The 27,827-nt window shown below is 40.1% G+C and overlaps 1 protein-coding gene across 1 annotated transcript; it reads left to right on the forward strand.

The window, feature by feature from the left end:
- The first annotated feature begins 4,853 nt into the window (after positions 1-4,853).
- Positions 4,854-26,244, forward strand: IER3IP1 (immediate early response 3 interacting protein 1). The gene is made up of 3 exons (XM_003267560.4): positions 4,854-5,035; positions 23,755-23,856; positions 25,066-26,244. Exons 1-3 carry the CDS (start codon positions 4,945-4,947, stop codon positions 25,119-25,121), a joined length of 249 nt encoding a protein of 82 aa, XP_003267608.1. The 5' UTR covers positions 4,854-4,944; the 3' UTR covers positions 25,122-26,244.
- The last annotated feature ends 1,583 nt before the right edge of the window (positions 26,245-27,827 follow it).

A 27,827-nucleotide genomic window follows, 5' to 3' on the forward strand; every position in this document is an offset into this window, starting at 1 on the left:
AGACAGAATGCTTGTGTTTTCCCAAAATTCGTATGTTGAAACCCTTCCTACTAATGTGTATTATGAGGTGGGATCTTTAGGAGTCAATTAGGATTAGATTAGGTCATGAGGGTAGAGCCCTCATGTATGGGATTAGTGTCTTTATCAGAGTCCTGAGAGAGTTCGCTTCCTCTTTCTCCGCCAAGTAAGAATACAAGAAGCAGCAATTTGCATCCCTCACCAGAATCTCATCATTCTGGCACTCTGATCGCAGGCTGCCAGCATCCACAACTGTAAGCAATAAATTTGTGTTATAAGCCACCCAGTCTATGGCATTTTGTTATAGTAGCTTGAACAGGCTTAGATCTTTACCATCACCAGTGTCTAGAGTTTTATGGGCCTTGAAGAACAGGAGGATTTTTTGGTATCCTGTTGTTTCCTTTATTCCCTTTATTTTATCTTTATGTGTCTTTCTCTACCTGACTTGCACTTAAGGCTAGATTTTGGAGATAATGTTTGTGCACATCTGTGGGAAATAATACAGATTTTCTTCCCTGTAGGCACAAATTAGTTGGCCTATTTAGGCTTAATATTTTCTTGGGAGTTTAATTATTCTTTTCTTTTGGCCAGTGTCTTTTCCAGCAGTAGCAACTTAAGGCCTTCCAAAGTCCTTTCTGGGACTTAATGTGGTGCTTTTCCCTTTCAGGGTACTCTGTGAAGTTCAGGAAGTGATTACTTTGCATACTTGCTCTGAAATAACATCTAAAATTCAACGTGTTCTAACTCAGCCTTTTATTAATGCTATGAAAGATAAAGCCAGAACTACTTAAACTAGTAAGGATGTATTTTAATCAGTAATATACTATTGCAATAGGAAAGAGGGTCTAGCATGAACTGAACTCAGCTTCAATTTGTACACAGGTGGCAAGGCTGAGTAGCTTGGTACCACAAGCACGTGCCACCACTCCTGGGCTCAAGCCATCCTCTCACCTGGGCCTCCCAAAGTGCTGGGTCCCTCACAGGCATGAGCCCAGCTGACAGGGTGTTTCAAAGGGTGAATGAAGGAGTAGGGAGGAGGATGAGTGGTGTCTCAGTAGAGACAGGGAAGTTAAACTTCCAGGATATAAAGCAGGCAAAAAAAAGTGAAAAGGGTAGACTGGCTTAGCCTCCCAGCCTACATATTCCTCCCATGCTGGATGCTTCCTACCCTTGAACATTGGACTCCAAGTTCTTCAGCTTTGAGACTTGGACTGGCTTCCTTGCTCCTCAGCTTGCAGACGGCCTATTGCGGGACCTTGTGTGAGTTAATATCCTATAAACAACAAAGGATTGGTTGGTGCAGTTAGGCCAGCTGTGTCTGTTGGCTGCCTTCCCATAGAGATTGGGAGACAGAGGCTCTTAACCTTCCTGATGACTGATTACATTTTAAAGGAATGGCTTTCAGGTCCTTGAGAAAGATGCTCCTGAATTGTAGGAGAAACATGTACATCTCAAAGGGACAGGAGAAGGATTCACAATTGTAAGACCTCTTGAGTAAATGCTCTAAGAAAGGAAGATTGGGGCCTATTGTAAGGTGTTGGCTAAAACAAACAGTAAATTTTTTGGCAGCCTGAAGCTTTTTCAGGCAAGTAGCAACAGTGGCAACTGAATGCAACAGTGAGCTGTTAGAAACTATGTTAGTATTCAGCCAAACGCAGCGGCTCATGCCTGTAATCCCAGCAGGGACGTGGTGGCGGCTCACGCCTATAATTCCAGCACTGTGGGAGGCTGAGGCAGATGGGATCACAAAGTCAGAAGATCGAGACCATCCTGGCTAACACAGTGAAACCCTGTCTCTACTAAAAATACAAAAAATTAGCTGGGCGTGGTGGCACGCGCTTATAGTCCCAGCTACTCAGAAGGCTGAGGCAGAAGAATCGCTTGAACCCGGGAGGCGGAGATTGCAGTGAGCTGAGATGGCAGCACTGCCACTGCACTCCAGCCTGGTGACAAAGCAAGACTTCGTCTTAAAATAAATAAATACAATTAAAAAAAGAAACTATGTTAGTATTCAAGTATTTTAGTGTTGGGTAAAGGAGATACACAATATGCATATCATTTGTGTGGAGAATCTGTAGTGGTTTTTTTGAGACGGAATCTCACTCTGTCACCCAGGCTGGAGTGCAGTGGCGTGATCTTGGCTCACTGCAAGCTCCGACTCCCAGGTTCACGCCATTCTCCGGCCTCAGCCTCCCGAGTAGCTGGGAATATAGGCGCCCGCCACCACGCCCGGCTAATTTTTTTGTATTTTTCTAAAATAGAGACGGGGTTTCACCGTGTTAGCCAGGATGGTCTCGATCTCCTGACCTCATGATCCACCCGCCTCGGCCTCCCAAAGTGCTGGGATTACAGGTGTGAGCCACTGCACCCAGCCTGTTTTGTTTTTTAGACAGGGTCTTGTTCTGTCACCCAAGCTGGAGTGCAATGGCTCAATCTCAGCTCACTGCAACCTCCGTCCCCTGGGTGCAAGTGATCCTCCCACCTCAGCCTCCCTAGTAGCTGAGACCACAGGTGTACACCACTAAGCCCAGGCATTTTTTTTTTTTTTTGTATTTTTGTTAGAGACAGGGTCTTGCCATGTTCCCCAGGCTGAGAATCTGTAGTTTTTAAGTGGCCAATATTGAGGTGTGGTCAAGAAAAGGGCTCAGCCAGGCGGGATGACCCATTCCTGTAATAGAGTGTATTAGTCAGTATTCTCTAGAGGGACAGAACTAATAGGAGATATATATACAAAGGGGGAGTTTATTGGGTACTATTAACTCACACGATCACAAGGTCCCACAATAAGCTGTCTGCAAGCTGAGGAAGCCAGTCTGAGTCCCAAAGCTGAAGAACTTGAAGTCCAATGTTCAAGGGTAGGAAGCATCCAGCATGGGAAAAAGATGTAGGCTGGCAGGCTAAGCCAGTCTACCCTTGTTGGGAGCAAGGCCCCAACAGTCTGGCCATAAACTGGCCCCAGAACTGGCCATAAACAAAATCTCTGCAGCACTATAACATGTCCATAATGGCCCTAACGCCCAAAGTGGAAAGTTGTGGGTTTATGGGAATGAGGGCAAGGAACACCTGGCCCGCCCAGGTTGGAAAACTGCTTAAAGGCATTCTTAAGCCACAAACAAAAGCCTGAGAGATCTGTGTCTTAAGGGCGTGTCTCTGCTGCAATTAATTCAGCCCATCCCTTCATTTCCCATAAGGGATACTTTTAGTTAATTTAACATCTATAGAAACAATGCTAATGACTGGTTTGCTGTTAATAAATACGTGGGTAAATCTTTGTTTGGGGATCTCAGCTCTGAAGGCTGTAAGACCCCTGATTTCCCACTTCACACCTCTGTATTTCTGTGTGTCTTTAATTCCTCTAGCACCGCTGGGTTAGGGTGTCCCCGACCGAGCTGGTCTCAGCATACCCTTTTCATGATTTTTTGCCTGCTTTATATCCTGGCCACTCCAGCAGCTGATTAGATGGTGCCCACTTGGATTAAGAGTGGAGCTGCCTTTCCCAGCCCACTGACTCAAATGTTAATCTCCTTTGGCAACACCCTCACAGACACACCCAGGATCAATACTTTGCATCCTTCAATCCAAACAAGTTGACACTCATTCTTAACCATCACATACAGCTAAGCAGGAGGCTAAGGCAGGAGGACGGCTCGAGCCAGGAGTTGAAGGCTGCATTGAGATATGATGGTGCCACTGCACTCCAGCCTGGGCAACAGAGCAAGACCCTGTTCCTGAAAAAAAAAAAAAAAAAAAAAAAAGAAGAGGCTCAGAGGATCTTGGTTGGAGTTTGGTCAAGGAGGGGATGTTTCTCACTGAATAATTTTAAAACAGTTATTTTGTTTTAGTATTCTGAAATCTGAAATGGGAATATTAGTATCTCCTGTATCTCCTGGGAGCATCAAGTACAGCACTGAGCAATAGAAATGTAATGCAAGCCTCACATGTCATTTACAGTATCTTCATAACCACATTAAATAAAATAATTAAAAATAAACAAGAAACCAACCTTCCTTCCATCCTTCCTTCCTTCCTTCCTTCCTTCCTTCCTTCCTTCCTTCCTTCCTTCCTTCCTTCCTCTTGCTCTGTCACCCAGGCTGGATCTTGGCTCACTGCAGTCTCTGCCTCCCGGGTTCAAGTGATTCTCTTCTCTCAGCCTCCTGAGTAGCTGGGATTACAGGAGCCCACCACCACATCCGGCTAATTTTTGTATTTTCAGTAGACAGGGTTTCGCCATGTTGGCCAGACTGGTCTCGAACTCTTGACCTTAGGTGATTTGCCCGCCTCGGTTTCCCAAAGTGCTGGAATTACAGGCGTGAGCCAATGCGCCCAGCCTCAAAATATTTTCATTTCAACATGTTATCAAAACTTAAAAATTATTGGGAGGCCGAGGCGGGTGGATCACGAGGTCAGGAGATGGAGACCATCCTGGCTAACACGGTGAAACCCCGCCTTTACTAAAAAAACAAAAAATTAGCCGGGCGTGGTGTCGGGCGCCTGTAGTCTCAGCTACTCGGGAGGCTGAGGCAGGAGAATGGCGTGAACCCGGGAAGCAGAGCTCGCAGTGAGCCGAGATCGTGCCACTGCACTCCAGTTTGGGCGACAGGGCCAGACTCCATCTCAAAAAAAAAAAAATTATTGGGATATTCTTCATCCTTGTTCCAGTTCCAAGTGTGTGAAATCCGGTGTGTACTTTGCACCTGCAGCACTGGCCACACGAGAGCACTGATTGCACATCACCGGTCTAGACAAGCGGCAGGACTTGCAGTCTTCAGCGAGGGGCGGTTCTTAGCCAGATGGAGGCGGGGCTTCCCGGAGAGTTCGTCTTGGGCCCCATCGGCTTCCGTAGGAAGGCGCCGGCCTTGGAGGCGCCACGTCCCTTGCGGCGGCGGGAGAGAAATCGCTTGGACTTCGGGGCGGCTCCGGACGGCCATGGCCTTTACCGTGTACTCACTGCTGCAGGCAGCCCTGCTCTGCGTCAACGCCATCGCAGTGCTGCACGAGGAGCGATTCCTCAAGAACAGTGAGTGGGACCGCGGGGCGCGGGCTGGGGCGGTGGCGAAATCCCCGGGGGCGCGGAACCTAATGGGGCCGCATGAGGGGACACCGAGGGCCGGGACAGAAGAACAGCGGAAGGCTCGGCTCGGAGTGGAAGCCGAGCCTTTCCTCTCATCAGGTTTGGGCTAAACAGCCGGGAGAATATTCAACAGACACCCGCTGTGCAGGGCCCAGGGGGTTGGGGTGGAGGGATACAGAGGTCAGTCAGGGACGCCTCTGCTTGCGATTACTTTAGGTCAGTAATTTAATTGCAGTTTTCTGTGACTACTTTTTTTTTTTTTCTTTTTGAGGGGGAGTCTCGCTCTGTTGCCCAGGCTGAAGTGCAGTGTCGCGGTCCTGTGACTACTTTTAATAGTCGAAAACCCGGGATCTGAGTTTGGGGCTAAGAGTTGGGGGTGTGGGGCCGGGCGCGGTGGCTCACGCCTGTAATCCCAGCACTTTGGGAGGCCGAGGCCGGCGGATCATGATGTCAGGAGTTTTGGACCAGCCTGGCCAACATGGTAAAACCCCGTCTCTACTAAAAATACAAAGATTAGCCGGACGTGGTGGTGGAAATACAAAAATTAGCCGGGCGGGAGGCTGAGGCAGGAGAATCACTTAAACCTGGGAGACAGAGGTTGCAGTGAGCCGAGATCGCGCCATTGCACTCCACTCTGGGCAATAGAGTGAGACTCCGTCAAAACAAAACAAAACAAAACAAAACGAGTTGGGTGTGGAGGGGAAGGAGGCGTGACTCATTTTGGAGCATCAGTAGTTCACTAACTATTGGAAGGCAGTAAGTGTTCCTGGGCTTTAGGAATTATAGGAAGGGAACGTGTTGGAGTTATCAGGACATTCAGACACTCACGTTCCAAGAAAAGTTCATTGAGATACCTTATTGGGTGCATACAGTGTGCCAAAAACTCTGCTAGAATTTAGAAATTCAAAAATGAAAACACAAGTTATACCTTCCAGGACCTCACGTTGTGTACCAAGTATGCCCGTTTGAATCACTGAAACGTAAACCCAGGAGCAAGATTGATTCATTTCATTTACTTCAGAAGATATTTATTGAGTGCAAAGTATGTGCCAGGCCCATTTATAGTAACTGAAGTTACAGCAGCTACTCTGCCCTTCTGATGGAAGTTAATCTAAACAAAAACTAAACAAATGACAATAACAAGTATAGAGAGTATTATGTAAGAGAAGTACGGGCAGATACTAACTTGTGTATCTGCGAAAGCTTCTTGGAGGAAGTGTGTCTAACCCGAAATCTGATACATGAGTAAACATTAACTCGGTGAAGGTGAAGGGTTGGGAGGAGTTGGAAGGGTGAGGAGAGCTTTAAGCAGTGTAGACCTGGTGTGAAAACTGAGGCAGGTGAGAAGACGGTCTTAAGACAGCGACATGACCAGATTTGTGTTATTTGCAAGATCCTTCAGGCTACAATACGGAGGAAAGATTGGAAGGGAAAGCAGTGGATGTGGGAAGACCCATTCTTTTTTTTTTGAGATGGAGTCTCGCCCTGTCCCCCGGGCTGGAGTGCAGTGGCACGATCTCGGCTCACTGCATCCTCCGCCTCCCAGGTTCAAGCGATTCTCCTGCCTAAGCCTCCTGAGTGGCTGGGATTACAGACATGCGCCACCACGCCTGGCTAATTTTTGTATTTTTAGTAGAGATGGGGTTTCACCATGTTGGTCAGGCTGGTCTCGAACTCCTGACCTCATGATCCGCCCACCTCGGCCTCCAAAGGAAGAACCATTCTAAATAGGGCAAGTAGATACAAGTGGGTATAACAACAATAATAATAGCTAGTACTTACGTAGCACTTATGTACAGGATCTGTATCAAGTGCCTTACATATATTAACTGGTGTAGCCTTCACGGCAACTCTATGAGGGAGTTTCTGTTTTCCATTGGAAAACTAGAATCACAAAGAGAGTAGGTGGCTTTTCTAAGAACACACAGGTAGAAAGTAGAAAGTGTTGGAGCTAGAATTCAAATGTCATCTTCCAGAGTTCATCTGTTCACTGCTATCCAGAAAAGTAGAAGGGATCAAGTTGGGGGTTGAATTGTGTCCCTCAAAAAGATGTGTTGAAGTCCCAACCCTTGATACATATGAAGGTGACCTTGTTTGGAAACAGGGTCTTTGCAGTTACAATCAAGTTAAGATGAGATCATACTGGGTTAGATTGAGGGCTCTAGATCTAATGACTGGTGCCCTTATAAGAAAAGAGAGATTTGGAGACACACAGATGCACACACAGAAGACCATGTGACAACTGAGGCTGAGATTGGAGTAATGCATATATAAGACAAGGTATACCAAGGATTTCTAGCAACTACTGGATGTTAAGAGAGAGGCATGGATGAGATTATCCCTCAGAGCCCCCAGAAGGAACCAACCCTGCTTACGCCTTGATTTCAGACTTTTATCCTCCAAAATTATGAGAAAATTTGTTAAGCCACCCAGTTTGTGCTGCTTTGTTATGGCAGCCCTACGAATCTTATGTGGATCAAAAGATATTTTAGAAGTAGAGGCTGGGCATGGTGGCTCATGCCTAGCACTTTAGGAGGCCAAGGTGGGCAGATCACTTGAGGTCATGAGTTTGAGACTACTCTGGACAGCATGGTGAAACCCTGTCTCTACTGAAAATACAGAAATTAGCAGGGTGCGGTGGCGGGCGCTTGTAATCCCAGCTACTCTTGAGGCTTAGGCAGGAGAGTCACTTGCCTGGGAAGCAGAGATTGCATTGAGCTGAGATCGCGCCACTGCGCTCCAACCTGGGTGACAGAGCAAGACTATGTCTCAAAGGCAAAAAAAAAAAAAAAGGTAGAAAAGGCAGAATTTACTGTTGGACTTTGGGAATAAGAGTGGATGAAGTCAAAGATCTCTTGGCCCTCTGGGTTAAGCTGCTGAGTGAAGGGTAGTACCTTTACTGAGTTAGACAGTATTGGAGGAAAATTTGGGGTGATGGTGCTAGGTAAGGAGGTGAAGATATAATGAAATAAATTTTAGTCATGCTCAGTTTGAGATTTCTATGAGATATGCAAGTGGAGATGTAAAATAGCCAGTTGCATTTAAGTCCATAGAACAGCAGCACGAATTAGGGTGGAGATTGAAATTTGACTTTGTCAAGCATAGATAATAAATGAAGTCATGTGAGAAGATGAAATTATGAAAGAAAAGAGTAGAGTACAAAAAGAATCGGTTCCCCAGACAGCCCTAGAATCTCCTCTAGTATTTATTGTTTAGGTAGAGATGGAAGAACTGACAGGAGAACTTGACAAGTGAGCAAAACAGAGAGATGGAAAAACCTAGACAGTGGGATTTCACCAGAGTCAGGGAGTGTTTGAAGAGATACAACAGTGGGATGTTACTGAGTAGCTTAGTACAGTAGTCCCCCCTCATCTGTGGTTTGGCTTTCCGCGGTTTCAGTTGTAGTTGCCTGCCATCTGAAAGTACTAATTGGAAAATTGCAGAAATAAGCAATTCACGTTTTAAATTGCAAGCTGTTCTGAGTTGCCTGATGAATCTTGTATCATGAGGACATAATCTTCCCTTTGTCCAGCATATGCACATTGTATATGCTACTCACCTATTAGTCACTTGGTTATCAGATTGAAAAAAACATACTACATATAGGGTTGGGTACTATCTTCTGTTGCAGGCATCTACCGTGGAATCTTCAAATGTATCTCCAAGATTAAGGGGGAGGACTACTGTAAGTTAAGGACTGAAAAGAGTCCTGATTCAGGGTAATGGAGGTCATTGGTGATTTTACAAGAGCAATTACAGCAGTAGGTAAAATCCAGATTGGAATGGGTTGGGAAGTGAGTAGAAAGTTATAAAATGGAGACAGTAAGATTATCCAATGTTGTCTTTAAGTTGGAGGAAAAGAAGAAAAGGTAGCTTGAAGGGATATGGGGATGTGTTTTATGGTGGTGGTTTTGTTTTTAGAGCTTGAGGTATCTCAGCAGTGACAATGAAAACTAGCCCTGTCTCTTCAACAAGTCAGCACTATGAAGAGAGTGGAGGAGGGGATGATTAGTGAGGCATATACACAAAATGTTTTCTAAGAAAGACCAAAACAGAAGGCCCAGCACAGTGGCTCACACCTGTAATCCCAGCACTTTGGGAGGCCAAGGTGAGCAGATCACTTGAGGTCAGGAGTTCGAGACCAGCCTGGCCAACGTGGAGAAACCCCGTCTCTACTAAAAATACAAAAAATTAGCTGGGTGTGGTGGCACGTGCCTGTAATCCCAGCTACTGGGGAGGCTGACGCAAGAGAATCGCTTGAACCCAGGAAGTGGAGGTTGGAGTGAGCTGAGATCCCACCACCACACTACAGCCTGCGCGACACAGTGAGACCCTGTCTCAAAAAAAAAAAAAAAAAAAAAGACCAAAAAAGAGAAATGTCAATATGCTAAATCTCAGAACAGTAAGAGTCTCTGTCATTTGAGCCACAACCTGCTCTAGCAGCCCCCACAAAAAAAAAGTAAAAGGAAGGAAATAATAAGATTACAGTGAAAGTTAATGAAATATATAGTAGAAAAATACTAGAATTAACAAAACTGAAAGCTGATTCCTTGACAAAATTGACAAGTCTTTAGCTAGACTGACTAGACTCAAGTAATGGGAAATCCGAATAGACCTATAACATACAAAGAGAGATAATTAATAATTTAAAAACTTCTCACGAAGTCAAGCCTTCAGCATTGCTTTCTACCAAACATTTAAAGAAGACTTAATACCAATTTCTCACAAACTCTTCCAAAAGATGGAGGGGATAGGACACTTTTCAATTCATGCCATGATGTCAGTATTAACCTAATATGAAAACCAGACAGAGACCTCACAAGAAAAGAGACTATAGACCTATATCTCTTTTGAATATAGCTGCAAAAATTCTCAATGAAATACTGGCAGACTAAACCTAGCAACCTGTAAAAGGGATTATATACCATGAACAAGTGGGATTTGATTTATCTTGGGAGTACAGGGTTGGTTTAACATTTGAAAATCAGTTATGTAATCAATGATATTAATAAAAATCACACAGTCTTCACAAAAAATGCAGAAAGGCATTTGACAAAAATCCAGTACCCTTTCATGATAAAAAAAAAAAAAATACTCAACAAACTCAATAGGAGGGAACTTTCTTAATCTGATAAGGAGCATGTATGAAAATTCCCTAGTTAACATCATACTTAATGCTGGAACACTAAATTCTTTTGCTGATGTGGAATAAGACAAGGATGTCCTCTCTTGCCATTTTTATTTAACATCATAATGGGGATTCTAACCAGGGCAGTTAGACAAGAAAAAAGAAAAGACATCCAGATTATGAGATTGAAAAAATAAAACTGTGTTTATAGATGACATAATTTTGTATATATAGAAAATCCTAAAGAGTCCACTACAAGGCTATTAGGACAAATGAATGAGTTTAATAAGATTGCAGGATTTAGGAACACTATATAAAAATCATTTGTTTTTCTGTGCACAATGAACAATTGTAAATGAAATAAAGGAAATAATTTTATTTACAATATTAAGAAGGATGAAATACTTAGAAATAAATTTAACAGAAGTACAAGTATAGTTTCATGCTATGAGAACTATAAGGCATTGTTGAAAGAAAGAAAATTAAAGATCTTTTTAAAGATCAAGACCTCCCATATTCACAGATCAGAATACTTTATATTATTAAGATGATAGTACTTAATATTGATTTATAGGTTTAATGTGGTGTCTATCAAAATCCCAGTTAGCTTTTTTGAAGAAACTGATGAGCTGATCCTAGAGAAAATGCAAGGAATCCAGAATAGTCAAGACAATCTTGAAAGAGAACAAAATTGGAGGAGTTGTGCTTTCCAATTTTAAAACTTAGTGCAAAGGTCCAATAATCAAAACAGGATGATGCTGGCATAAGGGTAGACATAGATCAATGAAATAGAATTTAAAGTCCATTAAAAAATCCTTACATTTATATCAGTTGATTTTCAATAAGGGTGCCAAATAGCCTTTTCAACAAATTGTGCTATAACAACTGAATAGCCATATAAAAAAAAGTAAAATTGGACTCCTACCTCACACCATCTTCAAAAATTAACTCATAATCATAGACTTACAAACTGTAAGATAAAAAGCTATACAACTCTTAGAAGAACATACAGACAAAAAGCTATGTGACTTTCGGTTGGGTAAAACCATCTCAGATATAATACCAGAAGCACAAGTGCCAAAGAAAAAATAGATAAATTGGATTTCATCAAAATTTTAAAAAGTTCATGCTTTAAAAGACAACCACAGACTGTGATAAAATATTTACAACTCATGTATCTAATGAGTGATTTCTATCCGTAATATATAAAGAACTATTTGAACTAAATAATAAAAGATAAATAACCCAATTAAAACATTTACAAAGGAACTGCATAGAATTTTTTCCAAAGAACATAAGCAAATGATCAATAAGCACATGAATAGATGGTCAACATTATTAATCATTAGAGAAGTGCAAACCGAAACCATAATGAGATACCACTTCACACCAATCAGGATGGCTATAATAAAAAAGGTAATAAATAAATATAATAAATAAAAAAGTTAAAACACTAAATAATAACAAGTATAGGTGAGGTGGTGAAGAAATTGGAATTGTCATATATTGTTAAAGAGAATGTAAAATGGTTCAGCCACTTCGGAAAACAGTCTGGCTGTTCCTCAAAATGTTAAACATGGTCACTATATGACACAGTGATTCTACTCCTAGGTATACCAAGAGTATTGAAAACAAACATGGAATGTTCAAAATAGTATTATTCATAAAAACCAAAAAATGGAAACAACCCAGATGTCCATCAGCTGATGACTAAACTGTAGATATCCATACTGTAGAATACTATTTGGCAAAAAAAAGTAATTAAGTATTATTATACGCTACAATATGGATGAACCTTGAAATCATTATATTAAGTGAAAGAAGCTAGTCGTAAAAGACCACATATCCTATGATACTGTTTATAAGAAAGACCACATAGCATGTGATACTCTTTATGTTAGGCAATTTTATATAGACAGAAAGTAGATTAGTGGTTGCTTGGCGCTGGAGGGCCTGAGGGGGTGGGAAGTGGTTGCCAATGTGTACAGGGTTTCTTTTGGGGTGGTAAAAATACTCTAAAATTGAATGTGGTGATAGTTGCACAACTCTGAATGTACTTCAAACCATTGAATTATATGTATGAATTGTAAGGTATCCAGAAAGCTGGGGGGTCTTTGTTTTTTGAATTGCACATTCTTACCTGAAAATAGGAAGTTTTAATAAGATTATAGAACAGTGTGAACTTTTATACTCTGCTGATGGAAGTATAAATTGGCACAACCACTTTGAAAAACTTTTTGGCAGAAGTAACTAAAGCTCATCATACACATCTTCTATGATCCTACAGTTTCACTCTTACACAAATGCTCATAAATATGTGCACCAAAAGACATGTATGAGAATATTCATAGCAGCATAATCATAATGAAAACTAGAAATGGTAGAATGACTAAATTGTATTCATATAATGGAATGCTGCATAACAATGAAAAAGAATGAACTGTGGTCCTACAAAGCAATATGGATGACTGTGACACAATTTGAGCAAAAGACAGGCACAAAAGAATATATATTGGATAATTCCTTTACCTAAAGTTTAAAAATAGACATAACTAATCTATAGTGCTATCTTCCTTCATGGTTTTGAAATCTAATGAGCTTTTAATACTCACTAATGCTACAGGCTGAATAATGTTCATTTCATATTGTTAGTTATGTTTAATAACAAGTCTGATTATCCTACCCTTAGGTGAAACTTAAGGGATTTTTTTTTTGTCTTTTTTTTTTTTTTTTTTTTTGGGGATGGAGTCTCGCTCTGTAGCCCAGGCTGGAGTGCAATGGCATGATCTCTGCTCACTGCATCCTCTGCCTCCCAGGTTCAAGCAATTCTGCCTCAGCCTGCCGAATAGCTGGGATTACAGGCACCCACCACCACCTGGCTAAAATTTTTTTTTTCTTTTTTTTTTTTTTTGAGATGGAGTCTTGGCCTGTCGCCCAGGCTGGAGTGCAGTGGCACGATCCCGGCTCACTGCAACCTCTGCCTCCCAGGTTCAAGTGATTCTTCTGCCTCAGCCTTCTGAGTAGCTGGGACTACAGGTGCTACCGTTAACCACGCCTGGCTCATTTTTGTATTTTTAGTAGAGACTGTGTTTCACCATGTTGGCCAGGCTGGTCTTGAACTCCTGACCTCAGGTGATCCACCCGCGTCGGCCTCCCAAAGTGCTGGGATTACAGGTTTGAGTCACCACGCCCAACTGGGATATGTTTTGGAACACCTGCAATGTGTCTAACATTGTTTCAGACATTTTGGGTTTATAAGAGAAATACTTGGTTCTTGCCTTCAAGGAATGTAATTTATTTAAATAAACTATATGAGCTAATTGGAGAATAATAAGTGACAGTTAACTTCACATTGATTGGGGTTAATATAAAATATACTGTAATTCCATTCCATCTCCACAGCTAATTTAGGAAAGCATAGATTTGTATGATGTCTGTAGCATCTCAGATTTTGTAGAATGGTCTCAATTTTGTATATTTAAAGCCATTGTTCCAATAAACCAGTAATTCTCACTTGAAAGTATATTTCAGAATTATTATAAGAGCATTTAAAAAATATAATGCCCAAACCCTACTCTAGATCTATATTCAGATTTTTAAAGTGAAGTTCAGTAGTGTGTATTTTCCAAAATTTCCGCAGGTGATTGAGATTTGTGTCCTTACATTAAAAACTCCTGGTACAGGGGGCCGGGTGCATTGGCTTATGCCTGTAATCCCAGCACTTTAAGAGGCTGAGGCGGGCAGATCATCTGAGGTCAGGAGTTCGAGACCAGCCTGGCCAACATGGTGAAACCCTGTCTCTCCTAAAGTACAAAAATTAGCCGGGCGTGGTGACACTCTGCCTGTAATCCCAGCTGCTTGAAAGGCTGAGGCAAGAGAATGGCTTGAGCCCAGGAGGCAGAGGTTGCAGTGAGCTGACACTGTGCCACTGCACTCCAGCCTGGGTGACAAAGTGAAACTCCGTCTCAAAAAAAGAAAAAAACACAAAAACTGCTACAAACTATTAGAATGGCCCAGAAATATTAATACTTTGCCCTCTAGAACTTTGTCTTTCACATTTGGTCTTCTCTATGGAGGTAGCTTAGAAATATTTTGCCTGAGAATGTGTTTTGAATGTGGTCCCCAAACTAAGGGAACACACTACATTGGCTCGTCTAAGTGGATAAGGTTGTTTAAAAATATCTAAATATGTTTTAAAATAGAAGTTTAAAATATTTTAAATACTTACTAAATATTGTTTATATAGGTGCTTTCTTGTTGCCTAGGTTTTTTTATTTTATTTGTTTTTAATTTGGGATTTTAGATAAGCAAGCATAGATTTTTGTAGCAAACTCCTTACTGGTCATCCTGCCTCCAGTTGCGCTTCTCTCAGGTGAAGCTGAGCATGTTCTTCAGTGGTTTGAAATTCCTCAGTTCTTCAGTATCTGTAGCCTTCAATATAAACTTCAACAGTCTCATGCGATTTACAAGCCCACCATAAGGTACCCCTTCCTCCTCCTCCTCTTTTATCCTTCCCCAGTATTTGTCCTGTGTACCATTTTTACCACTGCCGAGCCTTTACTCATTAGTCACCTTGACTTAACCCCTTTAAGTGGTTAACTCCTCAGCCTGTCAGTTAAGACCTACCTCTGGCATTGCCCTTTGCCACAAACCGTCTGTGACCCATCTCCATGGGTCATAGCATCACTGTAGTTTCTTTTCTGTCTCCTCCAGTAGACTGAGAAGGATCCTCTTATCTTTACAGTTCTGCCAATCAACGAATGTTTTCTAAATAATTAAATAACTTTATCATTATCATATTCTTGCAATTCCTGATGTGAGGGATATGTGTATTCTTATAAATAATTTAGCCAATATTTTGACAGTGATACAGGGAATATGTTGTTTCTTCCAGTTTTCCACAATGATGTTAATTTCCTTTTAGTATAAGAAAAAAAATGCCACATAGTGAAGTGGATTTTGATACCTGCAGAAAATTGTCCTTACTAGAGTTTTTGTTTGCTTTATCCAGTACCAGTTTGACAAGTATTTATCATATCCAGTACTAGGTATATGTTATGAATACCACAATAGAAACATCCCTCACATAAATCAGTGTATTAGTCAGCTCAGGCTGCCATAACAAAATACTATAGACTGGGTAGCTTAAACAATTTTCTCACTGTTCTGGAGCCTGGAAGTCCAGGATCAGGGTACTGGAATGGCTTGGTTCTGGTGAGGGCCCTCTTTCTGGCTTGCAGACGGCCAGGCTTCAGGCCATAGCAGTTAACATACCACACGCTATTACTTGATTTAGGGTTTATTAATAAATGATGGCTCCAGATCAATACATTATTTTAGATTTTAAAATAGTGAGCTATTGTTGAATTTTAAAAAGCTTTTGTTGAATTTTATCAGGGATTAAATGGAAATAATGTAGAACTAAGAAAAAGTAGTATACCAGATAATTTACTTCTGCATGTATCTTTTTTTTTTTTTTTCGAGACAGAGTCTTGTTCTGTCACCCAGGCTGGAGTGCAGTGGCACTATCTCAGCTCACTGCAACCTCCATCTCCTGGGTTCAAGCGATTCTCATACCTCAGCCTCCCATGTAGCTGAGATTACAGGCACACGCTACCACGCCCAGATAATTTTAGTAGTTTTAGTAGAGGTGGTTTTTTGCCATGTTGGCCAGGCTGGTCTTGAACTTCTGGCCTCAAGTGATCTGCCCGCCTTGGCCTCCAGAAGTGCTGAGATTACAGGCGTGAGCCATCACACCTGGCCACCATTGATCTTTTTGATAAAGGTACTTTTTAAAAACTTACATTAGCAGAGTTCTTTGTGTAGTTTATTAGGCACTTTCATGTTTATGATAGCACTTGATCACATGTAAACTTGGTAACATTGACAAAATCACTTCCATTTTCTTTTACAGATATGGAAATTGATCTCAGAGAGGCTGAGATCTGCTCAGGGTCAGCGAGCTCTCAAAACTGTTACTAGTACTTTTTCTTCAAAATATGTGTGCCAAGGGTTTTTGGCTGAACCTGGATGGATTGCCATTTTGTATGTGACTTTTTGAAGTCTGGACAGCAGAAGAACATGTTTGGTGGTTGCAGTCAGTAACTTTTTCTATTTAACTTTATTTCTGAAATTAAGGCAGCAAGTACTGCTGACTGGTCTTATCATTTATTCTCTGCCAGGCCCTCTAGCTGTGGAAGTGACAAGAAAGCCAGAGAATTAAATTTCTCTCTTTTTTTTTTGGAAAGGGGTCTCTGGCACCCAGGCTGGAGTGCAGTAGCATGATCACAGCTCACTGCAGCCTTGGCCTTCCAGGCTCAAGCAGTGCGCCCACCTCAGCCTCCTGAGTAGCTGGGACTGCAGGAGCGTAACACCCCACCCGGCTAACTTTTTAACTTTTTGTCAGGCTGGTCTCGAACTCCTGGGCTCAAGCAATCTTCCCACCTCAACTTCCCAAAGTGCTGGAATTGTAGGTGTGAACCACCACACCCGGCCAAATCTTTCTCTTAAAAAGAAAAAAAAAAAACGAAAAACAGCAATGCTCCTTAAAGCTTTGGCTAGGTTCCTGAGAAAAACAACTGAGACTCCCTATATAGCAGTTGGAGGGTAAACTATTTGTTCTAGTAAAAGATAAACCCTGGCCCCTGATCTTTTACTTGTCACATTTTTATTTGTATGTGGAATATCTAGACTAATGATTTACTCTCTCCATCCAAAAATTCTCCATCTATTTTTTTTTTTTTTTCATTCTGGTGGCATAAGAATAGAGACTGGGCTGCAATTACCTGAGAACTTACTATATGTTTAAATTACTTCAGTGGTGATGCTTAAATTATGTTAATTCCAGTATTGTAGAGTTTTATCTTGTTTTATTGAAGAACAATTTTTTTTTTTTTCTGGGAGTCACTCATCTCACATGTAAAAAAATATGTTTAAGCAATTTTTTGGAACAGATCTAAAAGAAAAAAAGATTGCTGGGAAGTACGGTTTCCAATAAAAATTGAGTGCATAATCCATATAGTACTTAAGACAAATCCTTTTTACCATATGCGAAATTGTGGCTGTGGATGGAAAGGACTGATAATTTTACCAATGATACATTTTAAAACAAGTAAAGAAAATGAAACTATCAATACCATGTAAAGGTGGTTTTAAAACATAATTTTAAATAACATGACGCCACAGAACTCATCCTAGCCCTCAAGATATTCATGTTGTGGGGGAGGAAGACCTAATTGCAGAGGGCTTTCTTTTTAAATTTTGTTTTTACTTTTATCAAAGCAATATGTATATGGTTTTCAAAGTCAAAAAGCTCATCAGTTTATAAAGAAAGATAGAAGCCATTTGCCTCATTCCTCCTCGACCTGAGCCCCATTCCTTAGAAGCAAACTATTGACTTATGCTATGGAAGGGTTTCACACAATTATACCACCAGCAGCACACTCAGGCTTGAGTGAGCACAAGTATACCAGTCCTCCCTTGTTCACAGTTTCGCTTTCCACAGTTTCAGTTACATGCAGTCAACCACAGTCGGAAAATACTGAAATGGGAAATTCCAGAAATAAGTAATTTATACACTTAAAATTGTGGGCTGTTATGAGTAGCATGATGAAGTCTTGCACCGTCCTATTCCATTCCACCTGGGACATGAATTACTCATTTGTCTAGCATCTCCGTGCTATGTATGCTGCCTGCCTCAGCTAGCTGTTAGTCACTTAGCAGTTGTCTTGGTTACCAGAGTAAATGTTGTAATATCGCAGTGCTTATGTTTAAGTAACCCTTATTTTACTTAATAATGACCCTAAAGTGTAAGAGCAGTGAGTTGGCATATTGTTATAATTACTCTATTTTATTATTAGTTACTGTTGTTAATCTCTTACTATGCCTAATTTATAAATTAAACTTTATCAGAGGTGTGTATATATAGGAAAAATATATATAGTATATATAGGGTTTGGTACTATCTATGGTTTCAGGCATCCCCTGGGGATCTTGGAGTATATGCCCCATAGATAAGGGGGGGATTACTGTACACATACTTCTCCATCTCTCCCTTCTCCAACCAATTATTGGTTATATCAGCATTCCATATTTACATTATTATCACTATGAATATTGCTTATAGCTGAATGGTAAAAAAAAATAACTTCTGTAGTTGATTTGTGATTTAGATATAGCATTCTAGATTGAAACTAATTTTTCTGCAGAGTTTTGAAGACGTTATACCTTTTAATTTTCTCATTCCTTGGGCTGTTTTCTGATTGGACCCTTTTGGCTAAAAAGGCTCATGTCCTTCGTTTGGGGATATTTTCACTTAATATTTCTTCAATAATTGCTTCTTATTTTTTTTTCTCTCTTTTTGGAACTGATTATTTTGACAGATTTATACTCCAATTTTCTTTTTTCTTTAATTGTGTTTGGTAGGTGTTCTTAATTTCATCTTTCAACCCCTGATTTTGAACTTTTAATCCTAATGTAGCAAGAGCTGCTTGATCCCTGGATGAGATCTGTTCTTACGGTATTCTGTTTTTGTTTCATAGCTACAATGGCTTTTATCTAAGGATGTTCTTTTAAAAAATGCATTTTTCTACTTCTTGCATCTTCTCTTCCTTAGAGTCTCCATTTCTGTTTGATATGTCTTTCCATATTAAGAATTGTCCTTTCTTGACTATTTGTTTAATTATAAGGGACTGAGAAGCTCTTTGGAAGTTCCATGTGTGTAGTCAGGGCTTGTTTACTGGTGGGTCTCAGTATTAAGCGAATGAAGAAATTGGCTATTTCATTGAGGTGAGGCCCCCAAATGTCAGTATTGGGAGGAAGTCTTTCTTCCTGGAGAGCTGGCCAATTTCCAGAGTAATTTTCCTAATAGGTGTCCGTGGCCTGGGGGTTGGGGACCCCTAAATTACTCTCACGGACCTATTAGGAACTGGGCCACCCAGCAGGACGTGAGTGGCAGGCGAGTGAACTAAGTATCATCTGTATTTATAGCCACTCCCCATGGCTCACATTAGTGCCTGAGCTCTGCCTCTTGTTAGGTCAGTGATGGCATTAGATTCTCATAGGAACATGAACCCTGTTGTGAACCGTGCATGCGAGGGATCTAGGTTGCATACTCCTTGTAAGAATCTAATGCCTGATGATCTATCACTGTCTCCCATCATCCCCAGTTGGGGCCGTCTAGTTGCAGGAAAACAAACTTAGGGCTTTCAGTGATTCTACATTATGGTGAGTTGTATAATTATTATAGTATGTATTACAGTGTAATAATAATAGAAATAAGGTACACAATAAATGTAATGCACTGGAATCATCCTGAAACCACCACCACCCCCCAACCCCTGTCTGTGGAAAAATTGTCTTCCATGAAACCAGTCCCTGGTGCCACAAAGGTTGGGGACTGCTGGAGTAATTGACTGCGAATAGGAATACTTGGAGGGGTGTGGTAGGATATAAAACTAGAATGTCAATTTAAGGAGTTTGGTCCTTATTCAGTAGGCAATGGGAATCGAGGTAGCAAGATCTAACCCTTTAAGGGAGAAAACTCAAAGGGTTGAGACATCAAGATTACAGGGGTATCTATTGAAAGAGTCTTGCAAGAGATAGCAAAGGCTGCGATAGTGACAACTGTGATGGTAGTTGTACTATGGGAATTCAAAAAAGAACGAAACCCCTGTGGACTGGAAGGGCTATAAGCAGAACCTGAGCTAGGTTCTGTGAAGAGTGAGTAGGAGTCAACAACAGCCCTGTTGTAAACTTGAATTTTAAATTAGTTTTATACCACAACATATCTCAGTGACAAAAAAGCAAACAACCATTATTTAGCATTTTATTCCAACCAAATAAAAGTTGATTAAAAGTGAAATCTTGTTTCCTGATATTTGAGTCTTTCAGGTATATATATTTAAAAAAAACCGTTCTCTTCAAGTTTAAGGGTTAGCGTGTCAGGAATTAATTAAGCCCTGTAGTCATACGAGATAGGAAAAAGTGGACCTGAAATGAGGACAAGAGAAGGACAAATTGCAGAAATGAGGACATGTAAGTCTTCAGAAGAATGTGTCACACAATAGAAAAAGAATCAGTGCGTAAGGGTGAAGAAATAATGATTTGTAGTATCATAGGAGAATGACAAAAGAATGTAAAAGACTCACTTATAGAGAATAAGAGGGGTAGTGGGCTAAATTCCTCAACTGAAAATTAATAAATGAAGAGGAATGATCAAGGAAAAGGGGGAAAAAAGATATGTCCTCCTGGCAGGCTAGAGCATGTTTTGGAAGCCTAACCAAGCTTTTACAGGTTTGGATCATAATCCCAAAAGTCCTGGATGCCATAATTCCTAATGTTTTGAACCCCAAAAGATTATCATGAATGTTGAAATCTTGAAAGCTGAATTTTGGGGAAGGGATTAGTGTGTTTTTGGGTATAAACAGGATAGTTATATCATGTTAGGTGCATCATGTTAGGCGGAACTATTACCATGTTCTTGTCTTTATTTGCATTTGGTGGGAAATTCAGGTGAGTGGATTGGCTACCAGATGCTGCAGTGGTGAAAACTTCAGTTTAAAAATGTGTCATTTGCCTGCATTAGCATTCCTTCCAGCTGATGACATTCCAGGAACTTTTAATGAATTGAACCTGCATTTGCCTGAAGAAGCCAATGAAGTTACTGACTGGTTCAAAAATAATTATGTGCATAGTAGGGTAAGAAGACATTGATGCAGCAGTATTGCTGTTTGATCACCAGTGTTGTTTCCACCAAATTTGTGGTCTCTATATAAGTGGATGTGGAATGTATTTCTGGGTACCCAAAACAACATAGAAGCATGGCACAGAGGATGGGAACTTTTTTTTTTTTTTTTTTTTTGAGATGGAGTTTTGCCCTTGTTGCCCAGGCTGGAGTGCAATGGCGCTATCTTGACTCACCGCAACCTCCACCTCCCGGGTTCACTCAATTCTCCTGCCTCAGCCTCCTGAGTAGCTGGGATTACAGTCATGCGCCAGCATGCCCAGCTAATTTTGTATTTTTAGTAGAGATGGGGTTTCTCCATGTTGGCCAGGCTGGTCTCGAACTCCCGACCTCAGGTGATCCGCCTGCCTTGGCCTCCCAAAGTGCTGGGATTATAGGTGTGAGCCACCGCGCCCGGCCGAGGATGGGAACTTTTAATAGGGAAAGCTCATGTTGATGTATATCAAACCATAGAAGAATTTCAAAAAGAGCAAGTGCCACCTAGAAAATGAATGTGAACATTTTGTCTGAGGAGAGCCATGTCCTAAAAGAAAAAAAAAAAGCAGCTATTCATTGTGATGCAGGACATCAAAATATAGTTAATGATGGAGAAAGCCAACCAGCTCTTAAGGAATATCTCCATGCAATTGCCCGTAATCTCTCCCTGTAATAACACATTATCACATGTCGATTTTTTTCAGCTTTCTTCTTTTTCTTTTTCAGTTGTTTTCACTATTTTCAATTGTCAGCATGATTTTTTACAATTCCCAATGCTATGTATTTCATCTTTACATCATTTGCAATACTGGAGGTATAAACTGTGTAGAGACTTTTGAGCGTTCTATTTTGTTTATGCATTCTTTGCAAATTTGACTGCAAAAGTACATTACCACAGTGTTGACTTTGTGTTTAGGCATTGTGCATGTATGTAAAAACATTGAAACTTCCTCAGTAAATGAAGAAAGTTTCTTTATATCTGTCTGCATTAGTGAAAAATAAAATTTCTTGTTATCTTGGCTCTTTGGGCAATTGCATATGCAATGGTGACCTACTGTAGTTTTTGATCTGTCAAAAGACTTGGGTTGTTTGTCACAGTATTTCAGGTGACCACAGTTAGATAAAGCTAGGTGAACACACTTACTAACCATAGTGATAATGTGTTTATACATTTCCTTTTTGACCTCTTTCTTTGTGAATATGGCTCACCTGCTCATGGCTGTTATACCCGTGTGATTGTCATTAGCATACCTTAGTGCTGCAAAAATATATATATGCTGTCATTGGCCTATTTTTTTGTGTAAAGTGGCCTTTGAAGTGTTCTGTTGTGTTTTTCTGTTTCTCAAATGATACATTTGCCTCTTCAAAAAAAATTTTTAAATTGAGACAGGGTCTCTGTTGCCCAGGCTGGAGTGCAGTAGTGTGATCACGGCTCACTGCAGCCTCAACCTTCCCCAGGTTCAGGTGATCCTCTCACCTCAGCCTCCTGAGTAGCTGGGACTACAGGCACATGCCATCACACCTGGCTAATTTTTGTATTTTTAGTAGAGACAGGGTTTCGCCATGTTACCCAGGCTGGTCTCGAACTCCTGGGCTCAAGCGATCCACCAGCCTTGGCCTCCCAAAGTGCTGGAATTATAGGCGTGAGTCACCATGCCCAGCCCCCAAATTCTTTAAAAGATAACTCCCCTTTTAAAAACGTAAATGAGGGCTGGGTGTGGTGACTCATGCCTGTTATCTGGGAGGCCAAAGTGGGTGGATCGCTTGAGCCCAGGAGTTCAAGACCAGCCTGGGTAACATGAGGAAACCCCATCTGTACTAAAAATACAAAAATTAGCCGGGTGTGGTGGCGTGTGCCTATACTCCCAGCTACTCGGGAGGCCAAGGTGGGAGGATCACCTGAACTTGGGGAAGTTGAGGCTGCAGTAAGCCATGATTACACCACTGCACTCCAGCCTGGATGACTCCAGCAGGGTGACAGAGTGAAACCTTGTCTCAATTTAAAAAAAAAAAAAAAAAAAAGAAAGAAATACTTAGGCCGAATGCAGTGGCTTGTACTTGTAATCCAAGCACTTTGGGAGGCTGAGGTGGAGGATCACTTGAGATTAGCCTAAGCAGCAAAGTGAGACCCTGTCTCTATATTATTGTAATTTTTTAAAAAGAATCTAAAAAAGTATTCTTCCTAGAATTACATTTTTGAGATTTTGGTATTTCTTGTCATTTTGGGGATTTTAGACTTCAGGGTTTTGATCTTTTGGATTTTCAAGATTTGGTATTATGGTGTTTGAAAAGATGTGTGTATTTTGGTATTATGATCGACTCCCACTTTACCAGGTTTACTTTAAAAGTTTCCCCAAGTAATGTAGACAGTGATTCTCAGCTACAGCATTTTTATACTAATGATTGTGATGGATTTTATAAATTCTGAATTGAGCTAATTATAATAATTATATAGCTTGACAGTATGCTTTGGTTTTCAGTTGTGACTTGAGAAGTATTTTGTATGGTATTTAAAAAAAAGGAGAAAAAAACCGTTACAGAGATCATCTTCACTAAATTAAATGCCATGGAATAATTTAGATCATAGTTTATTTTATAAAATCAAAGTGTAAATGAAGCGGAATGAGAGTGTTGGTGCTATCAAAAGTTAAAAAAAAACAAATATTTAACTCATTATTGTTTTAACTTTTCTTAAGTCATATGACTTTATACTTTGTCTTTAACAAGGTCTCAAACTAATCTTTTAGAAGATGACTAGTGAGGGAGGAAGGCAAGTGTGTAATAACTTTTAACACAGCTAATCTTTATATTATACAGTTGGCTGGGGAACAGACCAGGGAATTGGTGGATTCGGAGAAGAGCCGGGAATTAAATCACAGCTAATGAACCTTATTCGATCTGTAAGAACCGTGATGAGAGGTAAGAAGAAAAGCTAATAGAGCACTCTTGAGTTTTAATGCTGTGGTTTAAGTAGCAAAGCTTCTGAGTGTGAATACCACATATGCCATTTGTAGTGGGAATTTTTTTTCTCTTTAACATGGCTTTGCTGCTTGAAAGTTACTGGGGTTTTTTTTTTTTTTTTCTTAGTTTGCTACTTACTTCTATCTAAGCCAGTTGGTACAAATAGAATGCGTAGTACAATATATATAATCTGTTTGTGTGTTACCTGTCAGAGCTAAAAGACAAAATTATATTCTTGCCTTTTGGAAACCATTGTTTCCAAGTTGTAAAATCATATACAGTATTGGGAGGTTTTCAAAAGAAAGGTGGGCGCGTTGGTTTACTCCTGTAATCCCAACACTTTGAGAGGCCAAGGCAGGCAGATCACCTGAGGTCAGGAGTTCGAGACCAGCGTGGCCAACATGGGTGAAACCCCGTCTCTGCTAAAAATACAAAATTAGCCAGTGGTGCATACCTGTAATCCTAGCTATTTGGGAGGCTGAGGCAGGAGGATGGCTTGAACCCGGGAGGTGGAGGGTGCAGTGAGCTGGGATTGTGCCACGCCACTGCACTCCAGCATGGGAGACAGAGCAAAACTCTGTCTCAAAAAAAAAAAAAAAAAAAAAAAAAAACAGACAAGAAAAAAGAAAAGTGGAGATCTCATATCTGTCATTCTATTGGAAAATATTTTTGAGCAATTCAAGAAAAAAAGAGTTCAAAAATCTTTTATTTAAAACCATTATAATTAGGACCTCTTCTCCCTTTAATCACAACCTTGGATACAATGTTAAATAAGTTCATTTTTAATGTAGTAAAATGACACTACAGAATCTTCTTTGCACTATATTTCTAATATCAAGTGTCAGTGGCAACCCTGTGGGTCTACTTCTGCCGAGCTCCAATGCACTCGTGTTCTTGGGGTTGCACCGGGACTATCCACAGATATTTCACATTGATCTAGCTGTTCCAGTGCAACGCTTACTCCCAGTTATACAAGCTCTCTTTAAAATAAGTTTTGGATCTCATGATCTAATGTATTTTAGAATGTTTCTTTGTTATAACTATTTACAACATGATTATGATGACATATTGTTAGATATTTCTATTGTTCCTGGAGGCTAATAATTATTTTCTAGTTTTTTCTCTGATTTTTCTTTATAGTAACAAACTTTTTTTTTCTCTTTACAGTGCCATTGATAATAGTAAACTCAATTGCAATTGTGTTACTTTTATTATTTGGATGAATATCAGTGGAGGAAATGGAGACTCAGAAGACATGCCAGTAGAAGTTATTACTTCGGTCATTATTGGAATATTTATATTTTAGCTGGCTGACCTTGCACTTGTCAAAAATGTAAAGCTGAAAATAAAACCAGGGTTTCTATTTATCTGTTTTTTTTTAATGTTGCACTTGTAGTTTCATTACAAAAGATCACATCATGAAAGGCAGTAACTCTCCAGGACTGGAATATCTGATTGCTCAGTGTTAATAGTAGTTCATGCTGTGTGAGATTGTTAAAAGGGTGCAAGACTGTTGCTTCTCTTTTTTTAGATATTTTTCTATCTCTCGCTTCTCAGGGATGAAATTCTTTTTCAAAGTTTTGAAGTTCCTTGCAACTTAGCCATGATGTGAGTGGTTATCCCTAGATAAAATTAAAAGGATTTTTAAAAAGTAATTACTGCACATAAAATGATAAATAGATAATTTGAATAATTTTATTTTAAGCTCCTTGGTTAATTATTTTGTCTATTGTCTCAGCTATAAATTCAAATTTATACATACTATTGAGTATTAATATTCTCTGATTTCAGGGAGAATTCTGTCAGTCACATGATGATTATGTTTTTGTTTAACATTCTTTCCATGCACTTGTTATTTTATTAATTTGCCTGAATGATGAGACCAGACCAGTGTCTACAGATTTTCATTGTTGGAAAAATCTATGTCTGCCCTTTTTACAATGATGATTTAAAAAAAACAACAGCTTAAATATTAGCCCGCAAGAGCAGTCCTAAACAATCACGATTACACTGTACTACCCAAGAAGACTGTTTATTGTGAAGCATTTACCTTCCAAAAAATCATTACATTTCTATTTCTTGATGGAGCAGCACATTGTGGAGTGTGATTCTTAATTCTTCATTGAGTTTGTCAATCGGACATTCATGCTGGATAGGCTGTCTTTTGTTTTTATGTCTCAGACCATCTTGTGAGATTCTTCGCCCATCTCATAATACAGTTATATGCAGAAAGGCTGAAACTATGTAAATTGTTTTTATGGAAATTATCAGTTACAATATTTTAAAGGTGTAGAATGGCGTCTTTGTTTATAGGAGAACATTTGTAAATAAAGTTAAATTTCTAAGCACTTGTTTTTGTACCTTAGTATAAACCTGTCAGTGTTAACTGCATCGATCTCCATTTTGTGTGAACACCTCTTATTGTGTGTTCTTTGCTGTAAAATTGCCGAGTATAGAGTTAATGAAAGTAAATATTTACATCTATTTTTTTTTCTTCAGTGAATTAACTGAATTGCTGACATACATCCAGAAGACTCATGAGCACCTTTTATTTCATGACTTTTTACTTCTAAAACTATGGAGCAGGTATTAAGTACCTTTTGGCCTTTCCTGAGTTAGAGATGAATGATCTTTGGACTGTAGGCTTGCAGCTAGTCCAAGGAATGTACCAAGGATTCTTAGTTGATTACTTGGCTCATGTGAATGACTAATTTGGTACTTAGAGGCCGTGTTCTTTTAGCCTTACAAAGAACTGATTGCTGAGTTGAAGTTTGAGCTACTGAAAAGATTCAAAAGAAGCAGTTACTTGAGGGCAGGCCCATTTCCCCCTATGGTATGAGCAGTACAAAATTTTTTAAAAAGAAAAGAGAGACCTTGATCTGATGTTATTTTTCATATAAGACATTACAGCATACCTTCATCTTAATTCAGTGTTGGGATTTTGTCCAAATATTCCATCAGGGAGCAGTCACAGAAGGGCCAGGATCAAAGTATTCTGTAGCCAAGTAGTTCTGAGGGAAGTGAAGCACTGAACTGAACATCAAAATATGTCATATCTGGAGGCCACTTCATAATACCAGTTTGTGGCTGAAGAGGGGTCTGTAAGCTTTCACTGGTCAGCCCTGGTTTCTCCAGAGCAGTTGTGATTCAGTAAACAGAGTGTGTTATTTTAGTAGACAATAACTTAAGTGCCTGTTGGCCTGCCCACATCCTCCCCTTTATCTATTATCAGAATTAACAATTTGTGATCATTCTGGACTCCAAATACCGATGATGTTTGTAGTCCTTATGTATTCTGGCCCTGTGTTTGCATGCCTCTGAACTGTGCAAAGGTTCTTGGCTCTAGTCTGTAGATATTAACCAGATTCATCACTAATCAAGTACAGTGGTTTTCAAACTTTTATAGTTAACAGCAGAACCAGATTTTCAAAGGAATTCCGACACAGAACTGTAACATTCCAGTATCTAAAACAGATGAGAGTAGGTCCATTTATTTGTTTTTAGTTGAAGTAGGGCTGGGATTCAAAGGCTCACTATTCAGCCTCCACTGCACTCTTGTCAAGCTTCCCAAGGCATTTCCATAAAACCCTAAATTTTCAAAAATATAGCTAAAAAGTATCTTATAAAAATCCTTGCTTTAGCCATAAAAAAGAATTATATAATATCTTCTGTGGGAACATGGATGGAGCTGGAAGCCATCATCCTTAACAAACTAATGTAGGAACAGGAAATCAAATACCGCATGTTCTTATAAGTGGGAGCTAAATGATAAGACCTCATGGACATAAGGAGGGGGACAACAGACACTGGGGGCTATTTGAGGGTGGAGGGTGGGAAAGAGTGCCAGAAAAAAATAACTATTGGGTACTAGGCTTAGTACCTGGATAACGAAATAATCTGTGCCAAACCCCTGTGACACAAGTTGACCT

This window comes from Nomascus leucogenys, chromosome 4 (assembly GCF_006542625.1).
Source record: "Nomascus leucogenys isolate Asia chromosome 4, Asia_NLE_v1, whole genome shotgun sequence".
Classification (NCBI taxonomy): Eukaryota; Metazoa; Chordata; class Mammalia; order Primates; family Hylobatidae; genus Nomascus; species Nomascus leucogenys.